Source organism: Lepidothrix coronata, unplaced genomic scaffold (assembly GCF_001604755.1).
Source record: "Lepidothrix coronata isolate B3197 unplaced genomic scaffold, Lepidothrix_coronata-1.0 Scaffold244, whole genome shotgun sequence".
NCBI lineage: Eukaryota > Metazoa > Chordata > Aves > Passeriformes > Pipridae > Lepidothrix > Lepidothrix coronata.
Window position 1 is genome coordinate 320,247 of NW_016690424.1, and position 11,436 is coordinate 331,682.

The 11,436-nt window shown below is 44.7% G+C and overlaps 1 protein-coding gene across 1 annotated transcript in view; it reads right to left on the reverse strand.

The window, feature by feature from the left end:
• Positions 1 to 474: 474 nt before the first annotated feature.
• The window catches only part of WNT7A (Wnt family member 7A), a 37,124-nt gene continuing 26,162 nt past the window's right edge, over positions 475 to 11,436 (reverse strand). The window contains exon 4 of the mRNA XM_017834906.1: positions 475 to 2,015. Within this exon, the coding sequence (XP_017690395.1) occupies positions 1,536 to 2,015 (480 nt within the window). The 3' untranslated portion in view covers positions 475 to 1,535. The remainder of the gene's footprint in view (positions 2,016 to 11,436) is intronic.

Here is an 11,436-nt window from a genome sequence, read left to right on the forward strand (position 1 = left end):
GAAGCTAATTCGCATTTTTTTTTTCTTGAATGGGATAAATGAGCATCCAGTTAATACCAATCACGAATTCAAGCCATGTGACAAAACTGATGCTACATACCCTGTTCTTGTTTTGCATATTCTGCAAATTGAGCTGCAGGAAAAGAGCCAGTTTGTACACATATCCGGAGAGAAAGTTCATTCTGCTTTCTGACACATCCACCAATTGCAGCTGAATGTATCCAGCTTGCTGCTGTTGTGTTCACAAACTAATTACCCTTTCTCTGTTAAATAGCCTAAGAATTACAAATTGTATGCCTGTTTTGAGAAAAAGTACAGGTTGAACAAGCAGACGTAGTATAAATAAAATATTTATATAAAAATAGTCTCTTACAAAATATACTCTCTTATCCTATGGTTGATTTTTCCAAAAGATGGAAGTTTGTCTGGATTTTCTTAATTTTAGACATATTCCAAACAGGATTTTATTAATGCTTCTTTCTTTAATCGAAGAAAAAAAAAATAACCACAAAGCCTGGTAAAGATTTGTAACCCCTACCACTCGACTTTTGTTCCAGACAACTAGCAGCAAACAGGAGAAAACGAACAAACAAACAAAAACCCCAAAAACAACAGTGTTTGTGTATGTACATATATATAAAGATGCCAGCTTTTGTACTTAAACATCTAGTACTGTAGAACATATCCTGCAAGTCCAACTAATAGAAATATCCTAGTTAAGAATAATATGTACAGCTCCAGTTCTTTCCTTGCTGTTCCTACAAAATTATTCCACAAAGAAAGCCAGCTATCTACTTTAATTGCAGAATAGTTCCCCAAAGGTTGGTAGAGTCCTTTTTTAATTAAATAAATTAATATTAGTTTTATCTGAATAAATTGTTAAATATTGCTATTATTATGCCCGAGTGTCCCAAATCCCTGTGCTAAAATCTGCAGCACACACACACACGAAAAAGGCAGGTAAAGCAGTGTTTACAGAAACCTTCAGCAGTTCTACTCGCTGTGGCAAGGGGGATGAAGGGGAAAGATGGGCAAGACCAGCAGAAGCTTTTCACGAGTGTGGAAGCCAAAACCTGTGTCATCCACAGGCTCACACGGGCCGTTCACGGTGGGGCTCTGTCCATCCCATCCTGTGCAAAGCCCTTTTGGGGGGATTTCTCCCCTATCCCTCCCTGCTCCTTATATTTGACCATCTCTTTTCCAAACCAGGAGTCAGTTGCCACCCTCAGAGATGTCTCCCTGACTGGTGTGTCTCCACAATGCTTCTTCCTTTAGAGGTGCAGGTTAACCGAGATGATCTTTTTCTCTCTCTTTTATGTGTCAGGTGGCTCAGGGTGGGGTTTGTTTGTTTTTCTTTCTTGGCTGACTTTATGAGTCTGAAATGTGTATCCACATAAGCGATGAAACGTGAGAAGAAACGAGGGGCCTCCGTTCACCAGCAGTTCTTCTGGGAGAGCAGGTCTGCCCTACAGTCTCGTGTAGGTCCGCTGAGTGCATGTGCAAAGGTATCCGTGGCCAGGGCCGTGCCCACGTGCTCACTTACAGGTATAGACCTCTGTTCTCTCGCTGCACGTGTTGCACTTGACGTAGCAGCACCAGTGGAACTTGCAGTTGCACTGCCACACCCGCGAGTACTGGTGGGTGTTGTACCCCCGGCCGCAGCACATCAGGTCGCAGCCGTTGGACTGCTGGGCTGTCTTGTTGCACATCCTGCCCTGTGTGCCCACGCTGCCAGTGACAGGGTCTTCTTCACAATAGTTGGGGGATTTCTCTATGTACACCAAGTCTGTATCCATGGGTTTGCGGTAGGAAAGGGGCTTCTTGATTTTGAGGAAGGTCGGGCGCTTGTTGCGACTCGCCCGCACGGGCTCCACCTGAACGGCCTCGTTGTACTTGTCCTTCAGGATGTAGCCCAGCTCCCGGAATTTGGGCAGGGTTGTCCAGCATGTTTTAGTGGTACAGGATCCTGAGACCCCGTGGCACTTGCACTCTAACTTCATGTTTTCTTCCAGAATCTGTGTTAGAAGAACAAAGAACGATGTGTTAACAAAAGCGGGGGGATTTGATGGATACTGGATGACAAGCAGGGATGGGTTTGTTCTCCAGTAGGAGCTGCCACCAGACACAGGTCACATTCCCACCAAAGCTGTGGGTTTTGCTTGCCTGGACACACTATTGTCCCAGGTAGCAAATACTCACCAGTATCAACCAAGTTCTGCCTGTGAAGCTCATTCCCCGTTTGCACTTTGAATTAACCAGGGAGGATAACTTTGCCTAATTTCATGGTCCAGGTCCCAAAGGCAAGATGGGACCCTCCTTAACCACAGCTTTTCTTTGATATGACTGTACAGTGCTTCAGATTTATCTGTTCTTGCAATGTTTGGCATATGGCAGTGAAATTAGGAGCTGGCAGAAAATCACACCTTCACATGAACTGCCACGTGCAGAATTCTTTCAGAGTGCAACAATAGGTGCCAGAACCTGACTTTTGTAAACAGAGGTTCTGCATCTCAGTTCTTGCACCTCAAAATGACAAAGGCTGGTGCAAAAGATGAACAAGCAGATACTTTATCAATGTTTGTCCTCCTGTAGGTCTCACATTAATCAACATATGGAGCAGATTATTATTTAGCAATATAGGCCTCATTTGTTCTAAATGGTGCAAATTAATGCTCCAGTTTTGAAAGCTAAGCATTATTTTGATATACCCACGGTCAAACACACTTTCTGGAGGGTTTGAAGTATTTTTGCCTCCTGTCACATGGATAACAGAGCAAACAAATGTCTCAGCTACTTTTCAAGAAAACATGTTCTGTCTTAGAGCATAAAGGGTAAGAGTAAAGGAATCGGTTTCATGTTTTGTCATCAATTCTTGTTAAAAAATGTCTACCTCTTTAATGCTGTAAAAGTATCTTAAACACCTCAGCTTCATGGCTTGCTCCACCCTGTCTCATGCTCCCTTCTTTGTAGGGGTCTCTCATGGTTATGCCTGAGTTGTCACTACTTTCCTTTTGAAGATAACAAGCTTCATCTTCCACCTTCACATCCCTTGAAACTCTGTCCCTGTATCTTCTCCCTCCTGCTGTTTTACCAGCCCAGGCTTTGCCAAATAAAGCTGGAGACCAGCTTAGTCCCTGCTCTGTGTCCTGAGCCCCACAACTGACCTCATTCAGCAGCAACATCGGGTTAACACCAGCAAACATACCTGATTCCAGCAATTAATTTCCCACTGGTCTGTACTTGAAAGAGACCATAATAATTTTGATGATGAAATTCTGCCTAACCTGGCAGAGACCAGCAGTGGAAAGCCCAGCCAGAGGGATTATCAGGGTTCAGGGAGTGGCCACATAATTTTTCCCCTGAGACAACCCAGCTGATCCTTGCAGTTCCAAACCTGGGCAGCCTGGAAGGCTGGAGGGAGGTCAGTGATATTGAAATTTGAATTAACCCTTCTTTTATAGCTGGAGAACTCACTGTACAGACTCAAACACCAGCCTTTTTCAGCAGAAAACAGGTGAGCCTTCACTGAGGAAGTTGATTCTTCTCATACCTTTTGGTCTTGAGGCTGTTCCTGTGTCACCTGGGCACAGAAACTGCTCTTGCCTGACCTTGGGATGATTTGTAGCTGCTTCTTTGCTCCCTGCTCTTCCTCTGCCCATTTTTGATGAACATGGGGATTTTAAGGTATTAAAACAACAGGCTGAGAGAGTTGGGGCTGTTCAGCCTGGAGAGGAGAAGGCTCCAGGGAGACCTCATGGCAGCTTTCCAATACCCAAAGGGGGAGAGGAAATTTTTACAGGGGCATGTAGTGATAGGACAGAGAGGAGTGGCTTTAAACTGAAAGAGTATGTTTGGGTGGGACATTGGGAAGAAATTCTCCCCTGTGAGGGTGGAGATGCCCTGGCACAGGTTGCCCAGAGAAGCTGTGGCTGCCCCATCTCTGGAAGTGTCCAAGGCCAGGTTGGACGGGGCTTGGAGCAACCTGGGCTAGTGGAAGGTGTCCCTGCCTGTGGCAGGGGGTGGAATGAGGTGACCTTTAAGATCTCTTCCAACCCAAACCATTCTGTGATTCTATGATTTTCTGGTTCTATGAAGTCACTTTGTTTTCACTTTAGTCTATGAGCAAATTGTCCCCACATGTGGTCTGAAAGCAGGATTCAAAACCCTAGACAGCATGGGTCCAATACCTTGATAGTTGGGAACTTAGTATATGCAACTGGCTTTAAATTAATTTCTCATGCAAACTATCTAATGACTGCCCTAAAACTGAGATGTGAGAAACTTTTATATTCAGATCTACATCTTAACTTGCAGTTCTGCTCAAGCTTTGGCTTTATCTTGTTATCTTGAGTTTCTCTCTCAGCCACTGCATACTTCTTTTTATTGCTCACTCATTCATAAGGTAGTGCACTTCGAAGATAGATGAGGAGATCTATGAGGAAAAGGAGTTAGAGCACAGAAACCGGAAAAATAACATAAATTCTTTTAGCCTCATTTGTACCTTTTTAAAAGTTTGGGGGTTTTTTTGGTTTTTGTTTTTTTTTTTTAATTTGAAACTAGCCAGGGTACATTTCTCAGCCCTAATTCAATCACTGTTCTTGTAGAATTGCCTGGCCCTATATCCTGGTACGATGTTCAAACTTGCAACAAAATATTTCTAACTCGCCTGCCATGGGGATCCGCCAAACTGACTTGAACCATTAATACAGAATACATCATGTGTCATCTATCCAGGCAGGGCTTTTTTCCTCAAGTGTAGTTAAGTAGCCTAAATTGCCTTTTGGTTTATTTCATTAACATCCCATTTTCAGCCAGCAGCCTCGGTGGGGACGAGCAGCTCCACGGAAAGAGCTGAGCCAGCGGCTGGAGCGGCTCCGGGCGCGCTCGTCTCACGTGCTGGTCTCTGCTCCGGGACACGATGCCAAACACAACCAGCCGCTGCTTTCCAGGGCTCACTGAGGCTGGGCACGGGCAGTCTGGAGAAAAAGATCTGCTTTTGTCTGAACGGGAGGAGTTTGTGCAGCGCCCGTTGAGCCCAAGTGCCAGGGGTCCTTCCCAGAGGTCCAGAAATGCTTGGAGGGGGATGGGAAGGGGCAGAGGGACGAGAAGGAGTTTTGTCTTTTAACTCTGTGCTACATTTATTGTTCAGTTTTTCGTTTATGATTTTCATATTTTCCTAAAATTTACTGGCTGCACTTGTGGGAGATGCACTTCCAATATGCTGTGCTAGAATCTCTCCAACACACCTGCCCCATTTAGGTCCCCTGCACTCTGCAATTGAGTTTCCCTTCCAGATTTGCCTCCTACCTTCGGCTCACAACCCCTTTTGTTGGTTCTGTTCTTGCACACATACCCTCCTCACTGGTGCTGCCTTTCAACACCATGGTTTGCAAATTCAACCAGAGACGAATTGACTCTCCAGCCTTCAGAAAACAGGCTACATGGAACTTGAACTGTCTGTCCTCAGTAAAAGCAAAGGCCTGCAATGGATAGTTTTGTTGTACTGTGATATCAGGTGCTTGGGCTATTTGTTTTGCAATAAAATATGTGGATGGTGGCATTTTAATACTGTTCCATTACTCCAGTATCCTCTGATAAATCGATGCCTTTATAAATTCAGGAAGAGAGTTGCAAAGAAAAAGGAGAAAATAAAATAGGGGATTCTCTGGGTAGGGCCAGCAAGCCTTGGTCTATCCCTTGGTTTCTGTGAGCCAAAAGCAGTGCCCTACCCCTTAAAAACTTGGTCTGTGGTAAAACCAGAAAGTGTTCTTTACCTTTCAAGATCAGGATTGGTTTTTTTGAAGGAATTATCCAGCAGCTCATACTTTTTACGTTAGGTTAAAACTTTATATACATTACAGACTGACTTTTCCTAAAATGTAAGAGCCTGAAGGGCACAAAATTTAAATCCTAGATCCTCTGTTTCTTACCAAATGACCATATCCAGCTCCATCAGTAAATCTGTATGCACCAGTGAATGCTCTGAACTGGATTAAATGTGAACAAAGAGCTGGAGTTCTTTTAGCTTTGTCCACTTTTTCTTTGAGCTCCTACAGTAAACTGTCAGTACTTGTTTCTCTCTCTCCCCCCCTTGCCATTAGCCTCTGGGAAATAGTTTGTGTGAAGAGAACTCTGGCTCTCTCTCCTGATGTTATCTTCAGATGCAGTACCTTTGGGCACTGCCATTAGGAGCTTAACGTGTTTTGTCTTCACCTTCAGTTTTGCAGGGAATGTGCAGGGTTGGTCATGTGAGGGTGGCAAACTGAGGCTCTGGAAAATGCTGCATCCCAGGAGCTGCATGGGCTGGGTCCAGCACGGTGGTCCTGCCCTGGGCAGGGTGCTGGGCCCATGGCTGGACTGGCTCAGTGACACCAGCAGAAATTGCTGCCTGGTGTGACCTGGGGCTGGAGTGGCTTTGGCTCACAAGGGAATTGCTGCAGGAATTGTGCCCTCTGGGTGGTGGGAAAGGAGCTGAGGGAGCTCAGGGGGCAGGCACTGATCTCTGCTCTGGGGGGACCAGGGACAGCAGCCAGGGAATGGCTGGAGCTGTGTCAGGGCAGGCTCAGGTTGGATCTCAGCAAAAGGTTCTTCCCCCAGAGGCTGGTTGGGCACTGCCCAGGCTCCCCAGGGCAGTGGGCACAGCCCCAAGGCTGCCAGAGCTCCAGGAGGGTTTGGCTGATCCTCTGGGGCACAGGGGGTGACTATTGGGGATGGGCCTGTGCAGGGCCAGGGTTGGACTGGATGATCCTTGTGGGTCTCTTCCAACTCAGCATATTCTGGGATTCTGTGTCCCTCCTGCAGTGGGTTTTCCCAGCTCAGTGTTTCTGTTCCCTGAGTTACTCAGGTGTATGTCCTGCCCTGGCTTTCCAGCATCCAAAGTCAGCTGCCTTTCCAAATGCATCTGCCAGGGCAGCCTGGGCCCCTCATGCCCAGTGGGGTCAGGTTTTGCACAACCCTGGGTTTGGTCACCAGGACTCCCCAGCCCTCGCTGCCAAAGCTGTCCTGAAGGACACACACTGTCAAACACAGGGACCATCACACCTCCAGAGCCTTCTCCTTCACCAGCAGGATTCCCATGGAAACAAAATCAATACCAGAGTGCCTGAGGCCAGGGACCCTTTGCTGCTTCATCCCAAATAACTCAGGCTGCAGTCTACATGTGAGGGTGTAATTAGTGAGACAACAGACACTGACTCCTGTCCCACCAAGGCCATGATCTTGCCTAATTTTTCTGACATCAGATCACTTGGGTCAGGAAATACCTGTCTCCTACAAGTGCCTGCACACACAACTTTACTACAGATCAAAGAAAACACAACTATTGGCAAGACAAGAGTGACATTTTCACTCCAGAGAAGAACATGGCAGGGCTTGGAGAGAGGTCACATCATTTCTGGAGGTTGGGGAGGGCAGTCAGATACAAACCTGCCCCTTTCAGCAGGTGGAAGATGAGGATTTGTGATTTATATTACTTACAGAGGCAATTGTAGATCCTTAAATAAGACAAAGCTCCTCAGACTTCAGGAATGATGTTGAGATATATTTTTTTTGCCTTTTGAAAAGGATTCGTTGAATAAAAAGAGTGTTTTAAGCTGATACAATAAAGCCATGTCTTATTTAGTCTTTCAACAAAATAACTTACTTGAGAACCAAATAACATGTAAAGCAACTGGCAGTGAGGTCTAGAGTGAAACTTAAGCATTGAAAAGGGCAGTGGATGGAGATGAAACTCTGATTTCACAAGCAGGAAAAGGACTATGTCGCATTAAAATGACTAGGAAATGTCTCTGCCACTTGTTTTATCCAAGTGTGAGAGTAATCTCCGAAGGATGCTACTGTTTAAGTAACTTGTAGCACTGTTCTAACACCAAAGCTCTGAAATTTGAGGACAGTACAAGTAATACTTGATGCTTTTTGGCAGGGAAAAAAGAGCACGAGAGAGCATTAAAAAAAGCAACACAGAGACAAATCCTATGAAATCTTTAAGAAATGTGAGAAACAGCATAAAAAAAAAAAGCATCCAAATGCAAGTTTAAAATTAGGAAAGGCATATTCGAATAGAAAAGATGAAAAATATTCACAGAGCTCTTGCAAATGTGTTCTGTAGAAACACATTTTGCATTGATATCCTGTGGCAAACTGAGTGGGGATGAGTTTGGAACCGACTGTGTCCCACATTGAGTGTCTCATTCCAGACAGTCTTTGAAATCTCAGTTGAACATGTTATGAAGATCTTATTAAGTACAGCCAAATGATTTTTTTTTTCTCTTGTCTTTGATAAGTAAATCTGTGCAAAAGAATAAGATCTGAAGTCAGTATCAAACAAATTTGCTACTGAACCCTGTGAGCTGGGGCTGTCCCAGAGTTACTGCTACCCCAGGCAGGCTGAGCCATTTTTCCCATTACCATAATTTTTGTGTTTTAAATAAAAAATGCCTGGGAAATCACCAGAGCATGTGACCTACATCAATCAGATCACCTTTGCACTTTTCTTGGAAGAAGTGTCTGAATAAAATCAGGCAATGTGCAGGTCTGAGGACTAATTATGAAGACATGCTGATGAATGACACACTGCTCCAAACCCCACAGATGGGTGGGATCTCCCACCACCACCTACCCTCACTAAGGGATATCCTGTTTTAAAGAGCAGAAACACTTTTTCCAGATTCAAAGCCATGATACCCTTAAAAAGGAAGACTTCAGAACTTTGGCACTCTCCCAAGTTTAACCTTTTGTGTACTATTTCTGACCTTTCTGATCTTTCTCCTTCCACCATAAAGCAGGAGGTTCCTTTCACTTCTTATATGCCCTTTATAGAGTTTCAAATTTACTTTTATACTTTCTGCCTGGAATATTAGTTGCCCTTTACTTCATTCTTCGTAAAAAATCGATCATATGCAGCAATTATTTTCAAAATACAGCTTGTATTTCCACAATAATTCAAACAGATAAAGAAAAAATATTAATTAGACTTTCTCATGCGCTGCTGGCAGCACAGAATGAGATGTTCTCCTCTTTCCCTGGGTAAGTTTTGTTGTTTGAGTCAGAGGACAGAGGACCTGGTACCCTTCATTCACTGACTATCACTGTGCAGAATAGCAAATGAACACGGAATTCTGAGAGCAAGGCCAGTAAAACCTGAGAGGAATGCAACAAAAACTATTTTCTCCTGCATATTTTTCTTATACTTCTGATAACCTTCACGACTTGCTGTGTACTAAATCAATTTATCACCACTTCTGGGTCCAAAAAGCAGAAGAGCAGTAGAAAATGAATTTCATGGAATGCTTTTATAATTGTTATTCTTGAAGAACAACTGAACTTAGGACAAAAAGGACATAACTGGTTTTAAAGAGAGAGATTTAATGATGCTGCTTTTCTCAAACCTCAAGCCCTTGCCTTTTTTCAAACTGTGCGAACTGTTATGTGAAATAACTCAAGGTGTCAGAATGTCTCAGAATCACAGAATCACAAGATCACTGAGGTTGGAAAAGCCCTCCAAGATCAGAGTCCCCCCTGTGCCTGATGCCCACCTTGTCCCCCAGCCCAGAGCCCTCAGTGCCACAGCCAGACCTTCCTTGGACACCTCCAGGGGTGGGGACTCCACCACCTCCCTGGGTTGCTCCTTCCAATCCCTGACCACTCTTTCCAGGAAGAAATTCTTCCTGAGAATTCTTCCTCAGCTTTCTCTCACTGAGGGGTCCTTCTAGGAGAACACCTTAAACGCCAGCACAGCTGTCCTTGGGATAAACGTCTGCCCAAACGCTCTTCCAAAGTGCCTGTGGAAGTGGATTCCATGGATGTGGCTCAGAGTCTGTATCTCACTTGCTTAGCGCTCAGTATTTCTCTCTGACAGCCCTGCAAATCTAATCACGGCCCATGGAAGTCAAATAAGGTTCTTAAGTTTTTATTTATCCTCATCAAGATACTGCTTGCAGAGATAGTGGGCAGGGTGTGGCAACACCTGATTAAGCTCAGTAAAACCTGACAGGGCTTTGAGAGGAAGGATGGCCTCAGAACTCCACACTGCCCTGCTGGGTCAGACAGTCTCCCCCTGCAGAGGGCCAGGTGTTCTCTTCTCCCTCACCCTCTCCCTTTTCCATCATATCTGATAACAGCTGCAAGACCCGGGGATTCCTTGCCTCCTCACGTGTCTCCTGAACGCATTCCAGTTTTCCCCAGACAGAAAGTACCTGCACTCTCGTCTTTGCATCATAATGCAAATCAAACCCATCCATTCAGGAGCTGCAACCATGAGCCTCAGGTTGAGTTTCGGGTACTCTTAAGGGATTTGGTGGATGACAAAGTTTTCTGTGTCATATTCAGTGCAAAACCTTCTTACCCAACCCTTCCTCCTGTTCGCAGGAAGTCCTGTAAGAAAAGTTTTTCTCAACTACAAATTTCCAAACTACTGCTGAGATTGACTCTGGGGGAGGGTCCTGTGCAGGGTTAAGAGTTGGACTCGATGATCCTTGTGGGTCTTTCCCAACTGAGCATTTTCTGTGGTTCTGTGTAAGTTTTATATCAGGAAATAGCCTAAAAGTACCATGTTCCCACTATCTGTGAAATGGGGGTTCCTGATGTGGGACTTTGTGTTTTCTCAGTTGCTGATGACAAAAGCTCGGTACTAAGGGTTGGCTTGACAGATTATTTATAATCCCAGTTATTATATGCTGTGATGGCTTCTTGGTACAGCTGCCTCCAACACTGGTCTGACTTGCCTTTGGGTTTTGTGGATCTTTCTATTTAAAAGCAAGGCAAATATTTTAACAGAACAAAAATGGAAATAATTTGAAAACATAACTGTCAATGGGTTTGATAAACTACTTGTATTTAAAAAATAACTCTTGTGAGACCCATTATCACCTAGATTAGACTGCATCGATGCAGTGCCAAGTAAGTGTCATCATGTAGGAAGTTTAAAGATCAGTCATAAAAAGGAACTTGGAAAAAATAGTTCTGAAAAAAATCTGGTTTCTTTTAATGTGCTTTCTAGAACAAGAACAATCAGCAGTCACAAGCATTGAGGCCATGTTGCTGAGAACACAGCTGCGATGGGCAGGGCACGTCTCCAGGATGAAGGACCAACCACCGCCTCCCTAAGATCCTGCTGTATGGTGAACTTGCCACTGGCTGCTGCAAGAGAGGAGCCCCAAAGAGGAGATACAAGGACTCCCTGAAACAACATCTCAGCCTTGGCCACATTGATCACCATAACTGGCCTACTCTGGCCTCCAATTGGGAGGTCTGGAGACACACCATCTATAACTCTGCTGATGCCTTTGAGAACGCAGCAGGATCACCCTTGAGGAGAAAAGACAACGCAGAAAGAATCGTGTCTTGCAGAATTTACCACCTAAGGAGTCTTTGCTGTGCCTTTTGCAATCGAACGTGCCTGTCTCATATTGGCCTTTGTAGCCACCAATGTGCTTGTAA